Here is a 19868-nt window from a genome sequence, read left to right on the forward strand (position 1 = left end):
TTGCTCTCCCTCACCCCCCAACAGAAGTCAAACTACATCTATACCCCAGAGTTCCTCCTCCCCCGCCAGCTGGGCCCTTGAGTTTTTCTAGCATGTTGAGTGGGGGCTCAGAAAGAAAAAGGTTGAGAACTCCTGCCCTAGACCCCATTTAAGTCAGAATTTGATCCCTGAATCTCAATTTTTGTGTGTCAGCCCTGAAAATTCTGACAGGCATACGTGGCTTTAAGCCTGGGAGTCATCTCATTGAATGCAGTGGAACTGCTCACCTGCTGAGCGCCAAGCCCATGTGTAAATCCTCAGCCGGCTCTCTGACTGGACCAGAACAGCTGGGTGGACCCTCCATCCAGCAACCAACTACTCAGGCTGCAGAGAGCCCCGCTAGAGCTACATGGAACATGAGTCCACTCCCAGGGGACCACTGAAGTCAATGGTAACAATCCCATTAAAAGAAAAGGAGTACTTGTGGCACCTTAGAGACTAATAAATTTGTTAGTCTCTAAGGTGCCACAAGTACTCCTTTTCTTTTTGCGAATCCCATTAAATTCAACCGAGCCTGGATTTCACCCTTTATCGGGAACAATATACAGCACACAGTGGCATCTAGTGACTGCATGCTATACTGCATGCAAATTTCTCATTACAATGCCTACCTAGCATGTAAAGCTGTGGCTTTCAACCTTTCTAGACAATTGTACCCCTTACAGGAGTCTGATTTGTCTTGCGTACCTCCAAGTTTCACCTCACTTAAACTATTTTGCTTGCAAAATCAGACATAAAAATACAAAAGTGTCACACCACGCAATTACTGACAAATGGCTGACTCATTTTTACCATATAATTATAAAATAAATCAATTGCAATAAAAATTTTGTACTTACATTTCAGTGTATAGTATATAGAGCAATATAAACAAATCATTGTCTGTATGAAAGTTTGTACTAATTTCGCCAGTGCTTTTTATGTAGCCTGTAAAAGAAGGCAAATATCTAGATGAGTTAATGTACCTCCCCCTCCCCCCGGAAGACCTCTGCATATCCCTAGGGGTCCAACTACCCCAGGTTGAGAACACTGGTTAAAAGCCAGGAACACATAGAGACTAGTGGAAGATCTCAGGAGAGATGGCGGCCAGGGAACCCAGTTAGGGAAACTCAGAAGCTGGCAAAACAATGTATTTTTTCATAACCTCATGGTCAAACCATTTTAACTGAAAATTTTCCATAAAATTCAACGTGAGGCAGACACCTGGCATGGGAAATTGACAAGTAATCAGAAACCACAAACAGGGTCTTATAATGGGAAGTGTTGGGCAACCTTATCTGTAGGAGATGCTTCCAGCTCTGCCTAGAAAAAATACACACACACACACAATCACTCACACACACACACACACGATTAGAAAACAGTTAAGATCCACCCACACAAATCTTTGGACATTTCTTTGTTCTTAGTTATGACATACAACTTTAACACACCTTCACACCTATGCATCCCATTCGCCACTCTGACAGATTCCATCCCTCCATAAAAAAAACCCACACTTACATGTGCAGTAACACAATATACACACTGTGATGTTGCACTCAATATGCTTTATGGAAATATGCTTCTGAATATGACATAACTGAAACATGCTTTACTCTAAATACCCCTTGTATGGTGTCATTAGAAAGCTTGTAATCTACTGAGTGTGTTCATCCTATTTGTTTGCATGTATTATTTCTATATCTGGAGTTGGAAGAATAAGACAAACTTGTATCACTGATGTAAACATATTAAAGGGAGGCCATTAAAGGTGCTCCGGAAAATCAATTGTAAATGGCCTTAGTTACTTTATAGCCTGTCTGTGTACATGTGGGCCAGCCCATAGGGAATGGAGACTAGGAGGTCTTACAGTGATATGTGACCATGTCACACAATACTGGAATCCATCTTAAATCTGGTACTTTTCCATTTAGAAGGAGGGATGGGGACCCAAAGAGACAAAAGATTCCCGCCTTGTGCCTAAGCTATAAAAGTGGGTGGAGCAGGAGAAAAGGGGCCAGTCATGAGAAAACCCCTGCTTACCACCTGAGAGGTCTGCTGGATCTAACAAAGACTGTACCGGGAAAAGGACTGGACCCAGACTAGGAAGGAGTCTAGTCTGTGAAAGAAGCTTACTGGAACTTCTCTGAGGGTGAGATATTTCCTGTAATCAGTTTCTTAATGTATTAGGCTTAGACTTGCGTGTTTTGTTTTATTTTGCTTTGTGACTTACTTTGTTCTGTCTGTTATTACTTGAAATCACTTAAACCCTATTTTTTATACTTAATAAAATCACTTTTGTTTTTTAATGTACCAGAGTAAGGATTAATACCTGGGGGAGCAAACAGCTGTGCATATCTCTCTATCAGTGATATAGAGGGAGAACAATTTACCCTGTATATGCTTTATACAGAGTAAAACGGATTTATTTGGGGTTTGGGTCCCATTTGGAACTGGGTATCTGAGTGCTGGAGATAGGTGACCTGCTGAGCTGTTTTCAGTTAAGTCTGCAGCTTTGGGGGCATGGACCAGACCTTGGGTCTGTGTTGCAGCAGGCTAGCATGTCTGGTTCAACAAGACAGGGTTCTGGAAATTTGAAGCTAGCAGGGAAAACGGGCTTAGAGGTAATTTCAGCACACCCGGTGACAGTCCCAAGGAGATCTCTGCGACTGAACCCATCACACACACCACATTCCTCACCATTCCACTATGATGCACAACTTTAACTCTGACCTTAGCAACATCAATATACATGTCTGTAGGACGTGTGTCCTAATGAACTGTAGGATGTGTTATCACTTCATGAGATTTTTAATAATGTCAATTGTCTGCAGTGCTGTGGTACTGTGTGTATCTAATGCCACACTGTGCGTGTCTGGAGTGATACAGCTTGCGATTTCCTGTACCTAGCTTGAGAGGTGGGTTTGTGTTACCTTGCCAACAGAGTGCTCCAGCTTCTGAAGTGAAAAAACAACACAACTTCATAGTTGTATTTGTTTCTTTTCACAGACACACACTTTTTTTTTTAAAGGGATGGGAAGAAAATTAGCAGGAAACATACAAACATGTTGTATGCAAATACAACAAAATGGTTGCAAATCTAAAATAAACTCAGGAAGTGAAAAGTTAAAGGCTTCCATAGCAATGTTTTCACACACACCCCCATCTCCCACCCCTGTTTTATGAGCAGCAGATGCAAATTTTTCCAAAGCATCTAAGTGCTCTGGGACCTACATTCCATTGACTTTCAGAGAGACATAACCTAAGGGTAGATCTACACAGCAAAAAAACCCCTGCAGCTGACCCATGCCAGCCGACTTGGGCTCAAGGGGCTCGGGCTATTTCACTTTTGTATAAGCTTTCGGGCTCAGGCTCTAGGTGGATCACACTGCCTTCCATATGAACTTGTGTCTGGCATATCTCAGCTGACTCAGGCTCGCAGGACTATCAAATTGCAGTATATTCATCTGGGCTCGGGCTGGCACCTGGGCTCTAAAATCCCTTGATGGGGGAGGATCCCAAAGCCCAGGCTCCAGCCTGAGCCTAAACGTGTACATTGCAATTGTATAGCCCCTCAGCCTGAGCCCCAAGTCAGCCGATCCAGGTTGGCTGGGTCTTTTATTGCAGTTTAGACATACCCTGGGAATCTGCCAAAAGTAATCCACAATCCCGCCGGGTGACTTTCTTTGTCATCTGGACAGCCAAGTTTGGCAGCAGTCAAGCTTTCCCACACTGCATTACAAACAAAGGGTTAAAGCAGCCATATTTGGGGGGGCTCTAGGAAGTCTGGGATATCAGTGGTTGGACTTGGGCCCACATAATGCAACATAGATTGTTCCCTCTAATTTTTCATGTTCATGTGCGGAATGGATTTTGTTATGTGAATCAATACGGAGGTAGTATGTCACACATCACCTTTATATTGATGCACATAACAAAATTCACATGGTGGGGTGGGTCCAAGAGCTTCGGAGTGTGAGAGGGGGCTCAGAGCTGGGGCAGAATGTTGGGGTGGGAGGGGTGAGGGCTCTGGCTGGGGGTGTGGACTCTGGGGTGGAGCCAGGGATGAGGGGTACAGCAGGGGGCTCAGGACTGGGGCAGAGGGTTGGGGTGCAAGGGGTGTGGGCTGCCCAGGGGCTGCAGTGGGGAGAGAGGACTCCCCCCAGCCCTCTCTCACCGCAGCAGCTCGGGGCCGGGAGAGAGGCTCCTCTCCCCTCTACGGCAGCTCCGTGCTGGAGTAGAGGCATCTCTCCCCGCCACAGCCCTGAGCCCCTGCATGGGGCTTAATAGGCAGCTGCACAGCTTAGAGGGAACCTGTGTTGGGACCCAGGGTTCAACAATTGCCTGGGTTACACATGAGGGTAGATGCTCAAGCCACAGGCTACAATATCCAAGGTCTGCTAACTTGAGCTCTACTAATCCTGGTCTCACCTTGCAGTGTAAACATATCCTGAAGGACTAGTCTGGGCACTTCCCAGACAGGTCCTTTCTATTCATTGGCTGCTAGGAGTTGCAGTAATGTAACAACTTCTCACAGGGATTTGCCCATTTACTTTGCCTTTCTGCTGTCATGTCTAGGGGCAATTCCACTGAGCAGCACTTCTGGAATTCAGGGCTGCCAGTGTTGGGATCTATACAGGTTTCTGGCCTCATGCTGTTTGCAGCATGTCTGCAATTCCTTTGTGCCTATTTACTTCAAATAGCAGAAAGCATACAGGGAGTGGAAGATGGGAGGGATCAGCAAGGAAAGCTACATTATTGAGGTCAGAACATGTAGGGATAAAGTGAGAAAGGCTAAAAGTCAAGCAGAGTGGACCTTGCAAAGGGAATTAAAACCAACAGTAAAAGGTTCTATAGCCATATAAATAAGAAGAAGAAAACAAAGAAAGAAGAAGAAGTGGGGCCGCTAAACACTGAGGATGGAGTGGAGGTTAAGGATAATCTAGGCATGGCCCAATATCTAAACAAATACTTTGCCTCAGTCTTTAACGAGGATCTTAGGGATAATGGTAGCATGACAAATGGGAATGAGGATATGGAGGTAGATAGTGCCACATCCGAGGTAGAAGCGAAACTCGAACAGCTTAATGGGACTAAATCGGGGGACCCAGATAATCTTCATCCAAGAATATTAAAGGAACTGGCACATGAAATTGCAAGACCATTAGCAAGACTTTTTAATGAATCTGTAAACTCAGGGGTTGTACTGTATGACTGGAGATTTGCTAACATAGTTCCTATTTTTAAGAAAGGGGAAAAAAGTGATCCGGGTAACTACAGGCCAGTTAGTTTGACATCTGTAGTATGCAAGGTCTTGGAAAAAATTTTGAAGGAGAAAGTAGTTAAGGACATTGAGGTCAATGGTAAATGGGACAAAATACAACATGGTTTTACAAAAGGTAGATCATGCCAAACCAGCCTGGTCTCCTTCTTTGAGAAAGTAACAGAATTTTTAGACAAAGGAAATGCAGTGGATCTAATTTACCTAGATTTCAGTAAGGCGTTTGATATGGTTCCACATGGGGAATTATTAGCTAAATTGGAAAAGATGGGGATCAATATGAAAATTGAAAGGTGGATAAGGAACTGGTTAAAGGGGAGACGACAGCGGGTCACACTGAAAGGTGAACTGTCAGGCTGGAGGGACGTTACCAGTGGAGTTCCTCAGGGATCAGTTTTGGGACCAATCTCTTTATTACTGACCTCGGCACAAAAAGTGGGAGTGTGCTAATAAAGTTTGAGGATCATAGAATCATAGAATATCAGGGTTGGAAGGGACCCCAGAAGGTCATCTAGTCCAACCCCCTGCTCAAAGCAGGACCAAGTCCCAGTTAAATCATCCTAGCCAGGGCTTTGTCAAGCCTGACCTTAAAAACCTCTAAGGAAGGAGATTCTACCACCTCCCTAGGTAACGCATTCCAGTGTTTCACCACCCTCTTAGTGAAAAAGTTTTTCCTAATATCCAATCTAAACCTCCCCCATTGCAACTTGAGACCATTACTCCTCGTTCTGTCATCTGCTACCATTGAGAACAGTCTAGAGCCATCCTCTTTGAAACCCCCTTTCAGGTAGTTGAAAGCAGCTATCAAATCCCCCCTCATTCTTCTCTTCTGCAGACTAAACAATCCCAGCTCCCTCAGCCTCTCCTCATAAGTCATGTGATGGATGATACAAAGCTGGGAGGTATTGCCAATTTAGAGAAGGACCAGGATATCATACAGGAGGATCTGGATGATCTTGTAAACTGGAGTAATAGTAATAGGATGAAATTTAATAGTGAGAAGTATAAGGTCATGAATTTAGGGATTAATAAAAATAATTTTAGTTATAAGCTGGGGACACATCAATTAGAAGTAACGGAGGAGGAGAAGGACCTTGGAGTATTGGTGGACCACAGGACGACTATGAGCCGCCAATGTGATATGGCCGTGAAAAAAGCTAATGCGGTCTTGGGATGCATCAAGCAAGGTATTTCCAGTAGAGATAAGGTGGTTTTAGTTCCGTTATACAAGGCACTGGTGAGAACTCATCCGGAATATTGTGTGCAGTTCTGGTCTCCCATATTTAAGAAGGATGAATTCAAACTGGAACAGTTACAGAGAAGGGCTACTAGGATGATCCAAGGAATGGAAAACCTGTCTTATGAAAGGAGACTCAAGGAGCTTGGCTTGTTTAGCCTAACCAAAAGAAGGCTGAGGGGAGATATGATTGCTCTCTATAAATATATCAGAGGGATAAATAACAGAGAGAGAGAGAGATTATTTAAATTCAGTACCAATGTGGACACGAACAAATGGATATAAACTGGCCATCAGGAAGTTTAGACTTGAAAATTCGATGAAGGTTTCTAACCATCAGAGAAGTGAAGTTCTGGAACAGCCTTCCAAGGGAAGCAGTGCGGTCAAAAGACCTATCTGGCTTCAGGATTAAACTCGATACGTTTATGGAGGAGAAGGTATGATGGGATAACATGATTTTGGCAATTAATTGATCTTTAACTATTCATGGTAAATAGGCCCAATGACCTGTGATGGGATGTTAGATGGGGTGGGATCTGAGTTACTACAGAGAATTCTTTCCTGCATATCTGGCTGGTGAGTCTTGCCCACATGCTCAAGGTTCAGCTGATCGCCATATTTGGGGTCAGGAAGGAATTTTCCTTCAGGGCAGACTGGAAGAGGACCTGGGGGGTTTTCGCCTTCCTCTGCAGCATGGGGCACGGGTCACTTACTGGAGGATTCTCTGCACCATGAAGTCTTTAAACCATGATTTGAGGACTTCAATAGCTCAGACATAGGTGAGAGGTTTATTGCAGGAGTGAGTGGGTGAGATATGGTGGCCTGCATTGTGCATGGAGGTCAGACTAGATGATCATAATGGTCGCTTCTGACCTTAATATCTATGAATCTATGAAAATAGTACAACCTTGTTCAAGGCTTGTTAAAAAAAATTGGGGGAGGGAGAAATAACTAAATGATGGGTCGAAACTACTGAGAGTGTCCCTGTACAGTTAGCTTGACCTTTTAATAACCTTTATTCAATAACGGACAGTATTTCTAAGGATTAACTTTGTGAGCATAGCACAAAAGTAATAAAAGAAGTGAAGTCAACGCACAGGCTGTATCCTAGCTGTAACCGGGTGCAGACTCACTGGCAGCGCCTCCTACTGGTCATCTCAGGGAATTAGCGTTCCAGCCTCTGGAGCGCCCTCTTCAGGCCAGTGTCTCGCCTTGCTGCTGGCTCCCGTGCCCTTCCCAGGATCCCAGTGCCCCTTTCACTGGGTGCTGCCCCCTGGCAGTATCCCACAGTTCTGGGTCTCCCCCACCCACTAGCCCTACCTCACCTCAGTCGTAGGCTCCTGCCAGTCACCAGTTAGCCCCCACGCCCTGGGGCAGATTGCAGTATGAGCCACTCATCACAGGCAAGGCTGAGTTTGGACCTGCTGCCTCTGCCTAACCTTGGGCTGTCCCCTGCCACCCCAGTATCTGTTGGGCCTAATACTAGGCCGCCGCCTGGGGGTTTCCTGGCTGGAGCTCCCCACCTCCTCAGGCCCTTCCCCAGCCCTGCTCCAATCTAGGTACTCTGCTTAGGTCCCTGGAGCCAGGTCCCTCCCTCTCAGAAGCTCCTGGGCTTCTGGCTCACAGCCTTTATAGAGCCAGCTGGGCCCTGATTGGGGCGTGGCCCCAGCTAAGGCTGCTTCCCCAATCAGCCCCGCTGCCTTCCCCTGCCCCGGCCCTTTCCCAGGGCTATCTTAAACCCCTCTGGGTGCGAGCGGGTGTCCACCCCACTACACTAGCATGCACAGCTTGGCAAGATCATAGCAGTCCAGTCCTTCCTGGTCTCTCTGTTCCTCAAGGACCAGAATGCACGACGCGTGTATTGCTTTCTCAAGCCTACCTTTGTGACAACACCCCGACCTACTCAGCCTAGTTGGCGTCAGTCTACTTTTGGTTCCATCTCTCCACTTTGTGCAGCAAAGCCTTTTAAACCCTTCTTGAGTGGCTCATGAAGCAATCTGAGCTTCCCCTCATCAACAGTCATTTGTAGCTTCATCTGTAAACCGGGGTTGTTGTTATTTGTACGACTGTAGCATTTGGTGCACCACTCTAAGCACTAGGGCTTCCTGCCGCTATTGATAGGCTGGCAGATTGAAAACAATTTGAGTTATTGCTTCTGTGTCTGACTTGCCTCTCTTTCCTTCCTCCCCCCAACCCCCACCCTGCACTCTTCAGCCTCCAACCCAGCACAGAGCATGATGTCTAGCTGACCAGACAGGTGTTTCAAAAAAAAAAAAAAAAAAAAAAAGGAACTGCCTACAAATATACTACATCCTCTTGCATTGTCCCTATCACTCTTCTCTAGTTTGTCTTCCTTGTCTTTCTCCTTGCATAACAGGCAGCGTGTAGTATTTTTGTACTTTGTGATAAATTATTAAATACTCTAACTCTCTCTTGTACAGTTTCTAACATACAGAAGTAAATGGCATTTGACAACCTGTGGGAAACTGAGTACTTCTGAATCCATGGGTACAAGGGGAATGAAATCCTGACTCGACTGAAGAAAATGGCAAACCTCCCACTGACTTCAAGGAAGCCAGGATTTCATGCCAGATATTTAATTGTCCACACATGCCTTTACGATTCAGATCAAGGGGTTTTTATAAGTCTTTCATAAAATTACTGCTTCCAAAATCAGGCACAACTGGGGATGATCTGAGACGCATGGGTTGTTGGCACACTGACAGCCTTCTGGCAAACCTCACCTTCTTGAGATGTCACATTACAGGCCATCTACTAGTAGTTATATAGAGATCACAGCTAAGCCTACAAGTAGTTGGTAGTGTGAAATCTGTCCATTTCTGCAAAAAAGCAAGTCCGTCTAGTTTCTCTCTTTCCCTGAGTCATTTATTTCTCTGGACACAGTTATACACCCTGTTTTAAAAAGTTAAGCATTAAGAATTCCAAAATGAATTCTGAGAGATGCTGCAGAAGCAAATGCCCTTTAAAAAAAAAATTTCTTTTTTACCTGTCCAAATGAGTAACCTCTGCGACGCCTCTTCTGAAGAGGGTGTCACTTCCATCCCTTAGTCCACTGGAGATCTCTCCACATTGACTCTTGATTTCACCATTTGTGGGAAGCTTACAGACATCTTGCTGTCCTGAAGCAGTTCTTTCTAAGAACTGACTGCCTTCCTTGATACGTTGCTGGATCATCGGAGTGAGTGGCATTTCAAAACTAAAGTAACTATCGGGTTCTGAGTATAAAGTCTCCAGGGATTCTGCACTATAATATAAAGAAGCATTGTCTAGAATGTTTTCAAACTGTGAGCTATATACATCAATGGAAACTTCTGCATGCCTTTGTCCAAGGACATCTTCATAGCCTCCCGTGGCTGCTTCTTCCTCCTCCATGATCCTAGGAATAAACCAAAAAAGAGTTGGTTTAAGTTTTGTTTGATTAGAACTGTTGAGTAAATCCGCTTATTTTCCCTGTGAGTGAGTGAGTCACAATATAAAAAGGAACTCAACGGTCTTGAGTTCTAGTTATTCGAATACAAAGCAGAACTGATACTTTGGTTCCAATGCCATGCTGGAGTGTACAGAACTGACACAGTCTTCCTCGCTGGTGTGCTACAGTTCTGAGAAGGGAGGAAATAGTATTCAGGAGAAAAGAAAAAATGATGTTTACTAAAAAAACAACATCAGCTTGCTGTATTCAGTGAAAGAGACAGTGTGCTTTTCTGAGCTAGAGTACTAGTCACAAATACAGACACACCTAGCTCCCCCCTCTCACAGCACCTCTACTGACTGCAACACAAAAGAAACTATAGTAGATAAGATGCTTCACCAGGAGCTTAGGTCCCAGTCCAGTGGTGCGGGGGGGGGGGGGGGGGAAGGGGAGCATATCCCTGGAACCAACTCAGCCCCACACAATCCCAGTGCAGCATCAGAGCCTTAGAGGAAAAATAAATACAAATCTCTATTAAATGCAACCTAATACACTAATGCAACATAGAGAAAACACAGGTAAACACCCACATAAGTAATATCAAAATGGAAGTGGAATGTGCAGCGCTGTTCAGCCTCTCTGCAGATGGCCATACACGGGTTCTAAACCTCCCTCTTTAAACCTCTTGTTTAAATAATAAACAAGACTCAATTTTTTCTCAACTTTAAAATGTGGAATTTTCTTGCTGTTTGGTTTTAGCTATTCTCCAGTGAGAACTGAGGTTCAATCACCATAGCGTTGTTTAAGAGCCTTCTGGAAAGCAACTAGCCTTTAAACAGAAATGAAAGAGACTTTAAAGAGTCAGTCAGTTTCACTCCTGTTTAAAGTCAGTTTCTAGTCTATTATTATTTGTAGTAGGGTAACGCCTCGAGAGCCCCAGTCAGGAGCAGTAAAAAGTCACGGGGCCTTGCCCTAGTAGGATGTTTCCAAAAGTTAAATAATCTATTTGAAGTTTGGTGAACTGCAAAAAAAGTAAGTAGCCTAACCGATAAAAAGTAATCTCGATTTTTCTATAATTATCTCAGTTGTAACAAAGTAGGAATATACATTAAAATTTTAAACCTATCCAGTGTCCCTTTAACTGACTTGCCACAAAATGTCAGGAGATGTTACGGCTAGTCTACCCTAGAAGCGCTACATCAGTTGTGCCGCTGTAGCATATCTGGTGAAGACGCTCTCTGCCTCTCTCCCCTCAGCATAACAACTCCAACTCCGCGAGCAGCAGGAGCTGTGTCGGTAGGAGCAGCTCTTCCGCCAACAGAGCGCTGTCCACACCGGCACTTAGGTCAGTTAACTTATATCCCTCAGGGGGTTGGCTTATTCACACCCCTGAGTGACATAAGTTATACTGAAGTAAGTGGTAGTACAGACAAGGACAAGAGCTGGAAATGTATCTCAGCCCTGATGCCCATTCTGCTACGCTACCTTCAAAACCGCACACTCTCCTAGCTAATGACTTAGACGATGGATAAAAAGGTTGTTCATTGGCACATCTTGTATGTCCAGCCTGACAATAATAAATGTTGTTTTCTTCTTTAAGTCCAATTGTGGTCCGAAAAGTGGCTCTGTAAAAACGTCACCACGATCAAATACTTCTACTTTCTATTTCAAGTCAAATCCCTTTATTTTATGGCTTACAAACATGTTTTTATTCTTAATGGTGCAGGAACCAATATCAGACAAGGAAAGCAAGCTGTATTGTGTTTGGCCTCACACATCAACAGAATTGTGAACTGCATTACTGATGAAGATGAAAGAAGCAGAAAGAACCCAATTTCGCTTTCAAAGTTAAGCCAGGGCAGGAATTAAAAAAATCTTCCCAGTTAATTGATCAAAATTTAATCTGAGAATGAGTAACCTGTGTTTCTGATATCTATGTTAAGGTTCCAAAACTAGTACCTCAAGGCTTGGCATTGGGAATATCTTGCTGTATTATCTCCTGATTGTTCTAAATTTACATATCAATTTAAAATATGTTGTCATGGGCTAGGTGCACCCCATCATGAGGTGTTGGGTCACGTAGGGTTAGATGGAAGGGCGTAGGCAATTCTGCAGCCGGTCAGGTCCTACACCAATGACCCTTACTGTAACATGGGGTAGTATTATTTAGTGACCAGAGTCAGTGAGCAGCCCTTCCCAGCAGGGCAGCATGGCCCAATTGCCAGAGTGAGTGAAGTAGCCCTCCTCTGTGAGATTGCGTGGCCGGTTGGCCTGTTGGGGGAGTGGGGCACCACTCAGGGGAGTGTGGCGCTCTGGGTAAGGGGACTCGGGCCCTCCCTGCTCCTCCGAGCCCCAGCCTAGGGCCCTGGTGGTGGTTCTCACCATTCAGTCAGCGGGGATCCTCCCAAAACATGCAAACCAATCCCCTGGTTCACTAACCGGCAAAGAGTTCAAGATCCCTGGGCTGCTTCTTACCCTTTCCTCCTCGTCGAAACTCCCCAGGTCCCCAAACGGCCGGGCTCCTACCAGTACCGTCCTTTCTCTGGGCTCGTCGGGCAGCCTGGAATCTCCAGTCAGGAACTCTGTGAGCCACAGTCCCATAGTCGGGGTTCGTAGCAACTCCCTGCAAGGAGCCTGCAGCCTGCGTCCTTCCCCATCAGCAGCCTCCCTAGACAGAGCTGGGGTGCTACCTTTTATATACTGCCTCCAGGCTGAGCATGCCCAGCAGGGTCGGAGGGGCGGGGCTTCCTCAGCCTACAAAGCAGAGTTAACCCTTTCAGGGCTGGTGCGAGGTAGGTACACCCCGCCACACATCTTTAATTGATGTTTGTCTCTATATTTTTTTCTTTCTTTATAGATACAGTGCTGTTGTCAGCTAATTTCTAAGTTGGGCATAAGCTTTCGCAGGGAAAAAAAACCCACTTCTTCAGATGCTTATGTCCAAATAAATAACCCATGAAATCTTATCTTCAATAAATATGTTAGTCTTTAAGGTGCCACCGGACTCCTCGTTGTTTTTGTGGATACAGACTAACACGGTTATCCCTCTGATAAATTTTAAGTTATCATCTGCAAAAAACCTAGAGTTTTCAGGTGCCTAAGTAGCCCCCAAAATAGCTCTCCTGGTATTGGGGAAGTCAGAGGAACCAGGCAATTGATAAAGTGGGTTTGGTTGGTGGCGGGCAGGGAACAATACTATGGGGACACTCTGGAAGGAGGGGATGGAGATTGGTGCCTCAGCATCAAATCAGCGCTTTGAAGGCTTTCTTGAAGCTGCCACCTATATTCCCTGGTGAACAGAGGCAGCAGCACCACGGGGTGCTCTTGATGCACTGTGTGATAAATGAGACGGGGGTAGCTCCCTTTTGTGGATATCCAGCCAGCCAGTTAGCTACAGAATCCCTCTTGGTAGCTGTTCTCTACTTGCTTTTCTGTAAAGGGTTAAAAAGTCGGACTGCATGCATAGGTAAAGAGAAGTGAGTGGGCACCTGACCAAAAGAGACAATCGGAGGGCTAGAACTTTTTAAAATTGGGGAAAAACTTCCCTTTGCCTGTGGTTGTTGTTCTCCGGGGAAGAGGGGAACAAGGCAGCAGTTATGCTGTGAGAAGCTGAAGGCCAGGTATGAAATTCATCAGAATCATAACTAGAAATTGCTTATTTGGAAACCCAGACATGTAAGTAGATCAGGAAATGTCTAGGAAGATGCAATTAGGTTTATTTTGTTTATTTCTTATGGCTTGTGGATTCCTCTGTGGTAACCCCAAATGCTTCTGTTTTGCTTGTAACCTTTAATCTGAACCTCAAGAAGGTTATTCTTGATGTTTATTTTTTGTGAGCGAGTTTTTAAATCTAGCAAAAGCCTAAGTTCCAGATGTATTTTCTTTCTTTTTATTTTTAATAAAATTTACCTTTTTTAAGAACAGGATTGGATTTTTGGTGTCCTAAGAGGTTTGTTGTTTAATTAGCTGGTGGCAAGAGTTGATTTTCTTTGTTTTTTTTCTCAGCTCTTACCCAGAGGGTGGTGAAAGGGCTTGAGGGTACCCCACAGGAAGGAATTCCCAAGTGTGCCTTCTTGGGTTCTCAAAAGGGGAGGGAGGTTGCAGCATCTACCCATCCAAGGTCAGAGAAAAGCTGTGACCTTGGGATTTTAATACCAGCCTGAAGTGGCCAGTATTAATTTTTAGAATCCTTGCGGGCCCCCACCTTCTGCACTCCAAGCGCCAGAGTGGGGAATCAGCCCTGACACACTGAACATGCTGTACAGAAATAATGGCTCCCCTGGAGCTGTGGCCTGGTGTGCCGAGAGCAACCAGCAGAGCCTTTCTAAGGCCAATGCCTTTCCATAGAGCAGCGGTTCCCAAAATTGTTTCGCTGCTTGTGCAGGGAAAGCCCCTGGCGGGGTGGGCCGGTTTGTTTACCAGCCATGTCCGCAGGTTCGGCCGATCGCGGTTCCCAGTGGCCGCGGTTCGCTGCACCAGGCCAACAGGAGCTGCTGGAAGCGGCAGCCAGTACGTCCCTCAGCCTGTGCCACTTCCAGCAGCTCCCATTGGCCTGGAGCAGCGAACCGCGGCCACTGGGAGCCGTGATCAGCCGAACCTGCGGACGCGGCAGGTAAACAAACCGGCCCGGCCCAGCCTGGCCTGCCAGGGGCTTTCCCTGCACAAGCGGCGGAAAAAGTTTGGGAACCACTGGACTAGAGACACAGACCTGCCCTCCACCATACCAAGCCCTCACTTCATACAATCCTGTTCTCCTCAAATTCTGGGTCCCAGCACTACAGAGTTCCCCCCATTTTGCCAAAGCCCCGCATAATCTCTCAACCCACATCCCTGCTCCAGTGCCCACCCTCACGTTCCATACTGTGCAGCCTGCCTAAAGCTGCTCAGGAAACTTTAACAAAAAGAAAGGTTTGAACATCTTTCAAGTGTTCCTTTTTCCCCCCACTGGTATTTTGCCTCTCATCAGGGAATCAACTCCAAGTATTCAAAAATCAAAAGCCAGGGCCCCCAAAATCATGAGACAGCTTAAAAACCATGAGATTTTAAAAACATAATATAATACATTTGAAGGTTTTTTTGTCTTCTGGTTTCTGAGCCTTCAGCGTGCTCTCGGATCACATTTTTAAGCTTTTCTCCACAACCAAGAGGGCTCAAAACTTTTTGTTTTAAAATGACAGCTGAAATTCTCATATATTCGCATGGCTCCAGGATTTGGTGCTTTAAGAAATCTAACAAATATCACGAGATTTGTGATAAAATCACAAGAATAAGCAACACTACAAAGCCATTCTATTTGGTAATCATGGCAAAACTCAAAGGACTCTGAGTAATAAAAGGACTGACTCCATGTATGTTTTAATGTGAGCCTTTCAAAAAACAGCCGGCATCTGATCTAAGATCAGAATGTGTGTGCAGGTCCGCAGGCAGGCCCTATCATCGTTCACCAAGAGGAATACAAACAAAGTGAAGAAAACAGGACACAATTTGAATAAGGAACAAACATTCGCAATTTTTTATATATGTAATATAAAAAAATGCCTTTATCCTCTTGTACTGTATAGGAATAGGGTGGTATCCCTTTAAATAATTTGTGATCCTTCTGGAGACACTCACTGTGTTCTATGTTTAAAACCCTGCCAGGAATCAGACAGAGCAGCAGTATGTATGTGGCTAGGCCTTGCCTGTGTGTATATTTAGTCAACACTAGTTATCTGGGACAACATGTGGGTTTCTTCATGCTGTCTTTGTTGTGTAAAGAGCAAACCACAGAATTCCTCTACAGAGTTATTGTGCCCAATTTGGAGACTAAATTCAAACATTAGAAGTGTGGAACAGAGGGATTTTAGTTCTGCTTCAGCGCAACCCTCAACTCCACATTAACTGTGCCATCACAACAGTCATCTCCATAAGATTCTATACAGGAGGCAAATAATATAAATCAGTCATTTGCATAGCAGCAACTCCCACAGTGAGTTAGGCATGGCCCACACGTGGGAATTCAGTCCCTGCCCCAAAGAACATTCTTACCTTTCACTGTCTGTGTTTAGCACATGGTTCTTTTCTTCAGCAAGTTTATCCTTCACAAAGATTCCATCCTCCCCACCTTCAGCTAGCAAAGCTAGAGAAAAGGACTCCGAACCAACTCCTCGTTTGAAATCTGCCTGGGCTTCGTTCCAAACACTCTCAGACAAAGTGACTAACCCTGAGGAAACTGGGGCTGGAATGGGGTGGCTTGATGCTTTGGAGAACTTCTTTTCTACAGACACAGCCCCTTGTAAGTGTGCATTGGCCTCTAGCGCTGTATGCTTCACTCCCTTCTGCTCCTCTGCTTTCTGTATCCATAAAATCTCCACCCCTTGAAATTCTACGTGTTTGCTCACAGCTGCCTCTTTCGATATCCTCCTCCCAGGACCCGTCTGCATCTCGCCTGGATTGTACGCTGAAAATTCCTTCTCAAAATCTGACCATCCCTCCCCCAGAATACTGATAACGCCCCCAACTTTGCTATCTGCCTCCAGGGCTGGTACAGATGGTCTATGACAGCTTGTCTCCTTCACTTTGGGGACCTCCTCAGTTTTATTATTGATGGCTTGCAAGGACTCTGACTGCATTTCTCCAGTTACTATTGCAGCCAGATCTTTTTCTATGATCAAATACAATTTCTCCTCAGCTCTTACTTCAGATGGAAGAGGCTTGTCTGAGGGTTTTTCTTGGCCTGCTGGAACCAATTCTCTGGCTGCCTGTACATCTTGGCTGCCAATATTCCTTTCTTTTTCCATTTGCAGCTCTGAACAAAGAGAAGCGTTTGCTCCCTTCTGTACTTTTGCAGCTTCTAGCTCTTGAGAAATTTTCATAATCCCAGTCTGTCTATCAATACGTGGCAAAGTTTCTTCCTTCGATGGTAGCAGTGATGCCTCAATGCAAGATTTTGGCTCATCTGCATAAGTGCCACTTGCAAGAAGAGTAGGCAACTGGTCATCCTCCCTCCTTTCTGGACTGCATGTTATAGCCTCTGCTAGAAACTCAGATGAACTCCTCAGTGCTTCTGCACCTTGCTCCATAGTGCCATATTCTGGAAATTCATTGGAGACATTATGTGGGAGCAGAGTGCTATCTCCTTGTCCACCTACACAAAAGAAAGAGAGTGTATTTGTCTATTGGGTACATCCATCTACTTATTAAGGGTATTAGCTCCATTCCCAGATTAGCTGCATTGCTTCTGCAAGCCCACTGCAGAGAAATGCTATTGTATTTAGCTCTTTTTGAATGCTACTGGACTGTAAAATTGGGCTTTTTACATTTGAGTTTTGGGGAAGCATATTTTTTGGAAGTTAGCACTGCCAAGTTAGGAATGCCAAAAATATTTGCTGAGCTTCACAGGGTCCCAGTGGCCCGTGAATAGCATGGACACATGCCAGATGAGAGAACTGAAGAAAGCAGGTATCTGGAGGTTTACCATCTGTCCATGATGTGTGCATTACCTTGTGTTTTATACATTAATGTTATTGTCATTTTCTCTTTTTAGCTGTTCTAAAGAGCAATGGTATGGAAAGCAACTGGTTAGATCCCACATATCCCTCGAGTACAGACAAACAAAATGGGATATGCTAGAAAGATTCCAATTAGCTGATTATAAAGATAATTAATAAAATATGACACTCTCTAGCACTACACCCTCATCTTTTCAGAACCTGTATAACTGAAGGCCGAACTGCAGTAACGCATGGACATTTAATCATCACACTTTACAACTTTCCAGTAAAAGATTAAATCCAGTGTCACACATGAAGGCTGGGGTTTTTCAAGCTGATGAAAATAAAGCAATTGAGACAACTGATGGCCAGATTTTCAAAAGAGCTAAGCACCCAGCAGCTCCCATTGTTCTCAGTCAACACTAATTCAACTGTTCTCAATGGGAGCTGCTGGAGGCTACACTTATGAATCTCTGGACACTTCAGTTAGGTGCCTATGTTGAGGCTAAGCACTTTTGGAAAAATCTGGCCTTGAGTACTTACTTTGTCATTCAGAAGAAAACTAAAAGCATGTTTTAGATCCCAGTTGTATCAATTATTATTATTATTACAATACTGAGATGGGCTGAGATCCAAATCGAAACCATCTCCTGGCTTCATACCCCACCCCTACTCTGAAGTGGGCCTGGGGAATATATCTGGAATTGGACATGGACCTACATTTCATAAATTTGAATAAATTTGGAGTGTTTTGGATTTAGATCCCATTTCACAGCCCATGTCTAATTGCCATGTAGCCCCAAAGTAATGAAGTCAAAGGCTCTTTTATAACTGTGACTAGCTAGATTCTGTTTACTTCATCTCTCAGATAAAAATTCATAGGGAAGTTATTAATGTCACTGAACTCTTTCGGATAGTCCTACCATGTCCTTAGCAGTGCATCGTGGCAATACAGTTTGTGGCCCTATCTCCAAAGACAGACCAAATGGAATTTTTAAAAGAGGAAATAGGCAGATGCTGAACCAGTTTTTTCACCTACTAGTTCTTCAGGAAATGTTTTCAAATTTATAGGAGAGTGAAAGAAGGCTCAATTCCTCATTAAGCAGAAGCTGAACAGTTTCTAAGCAGTAATATTTATTAACAACTGCCTAAGCACACGGATAGGCTGAATTATTTGTGTTTGTATCTGCATCCGATCTGCAAAAATGGCTGGCGGATATCCGCATCTGATATAAAGCAGGTATCCACAGGGCTCTATTTATAAGGAGTCCCTTACTTAAATATTTTTGCCTAAGCACATCAAAACGGCCATGACTTCCTCTCATATGCTGAAGAACTGCTTAGAAAATGCATTTCTAGAAGCAGCCAGAATGCTTTCAACATGCATTCAGCTTTGCCTACGTGAGTTTCACAAACCAGCTGCATGCTGACTGTAGCAAGTAAGCTACAAGGACCATTAGTGACCATGTTTTAAACCTAAAACCCTTGCAAGGGATTTGTCAGTCTCAAAGGCCATCTTTGCTTCTGAAGCAATCCAAAACAAACAGTGCAGAGCTTAGTTTTCAGGCAATGAATATAGGGCACAGCTGTGAGCTTCCCCACACACCCTATGTGACAAGGCAGTTGCTTGGTAAAGCAGTAAACAACTCACAGAAAGTTTCTGATGTTTTCATTTTTTTCATTAACTCCATGAGTAACCTAATCCCTAGCAAACCCATGGCCAAAGCTCTACGGGGCATCCAAAGGATAGAGGAGTGCTATTTAAAAGACTCACTGGGCTAAAGCAAAAACTACGAGTTTGCAGTAAGAAAAGGAGTACTTGTGGCACCTTAGAGACTAACAAATTTATTAGAGCATAAGCTTTCGTGAGCTACAGCTCACTTCATCAGATGCATCGAATGCATGAAGTGAGCTATAGCTCACGAAAGCTTATGCTCTAATAAATTTGTTAGTCTCTAAGGTGCCACAAGTACTCCTTTTCTTTTTGCGAATACAGACTAACACGGCTGCTACTCCGAAACGAGTTTGCAGTAGAGGTTGAGGGTCTTATTCATATTTACACTACATCCCCCGTTATACTGATCTTCCAATATAAAGCCCACTTCAAGGTCCCTTTACACTGCCAGTGTTGTGAAGGAGCCCTACTGTAAATAAGAATCTTTATTGGAGACCCAGGGAGAAACAGCAAATTGAAACTAGTCTGAGGTAATCAATCTAAAATGCTCCTAAAGAAAACATGTGAAATAAGCAATCAAAGCTATAACCTTTTCTGATATGGCCTACAGGACCAACTTCCACGGTGAACTTTACCATGGTCTCTATTCTTTGCAGGAACACATTCTGGATGATCGACCAGCAACCACCTGTTCTTAAAAAAGGCTTACAAAAATGCATCTGAAGAAGTGAGTGGTAGCTCACGAAAGCTTA

At 44.4% G+C, this 19868-nt stretch overlaps 1 protein-coding gene across 1 annotated transcript in view; it reads right to left on the bottom strand.

The window, feature by feature from the left end:
* LOC119855753 (PH and SEC7 domain-containing protein 3-like) overlaps positions 1 to 19868 on the bottom strand; it is a 147546-nt gene that overhangs the window by 100991 nt on the left and 26687 nt on the right. Inside the window, 2 exon segments of the mRNA XM_038402407.2 lie at positions 9547 to 9936; positions 15997 to 17095. Coding sequence (XP_038258335.1) covers positions 9547 to 9936; positions 15997 to 17095 — 1489 coding nt within the window.

The sequence above is a fragment of the Dermochelys coriacea genome, chromosome 5, assembly GCF_009764565.3.
Source record: "Dermochelys coriacea isolate rDerCor1 chromosome 5, rDerCor1.pri.v4, whole genome shotgun sequence".
Taxonomy (NCBI): Eukaryota; Metazoa; Chordata; order Testudines; family Dermochelyidae; genus Dermochelys; species Dermochelys coriacea.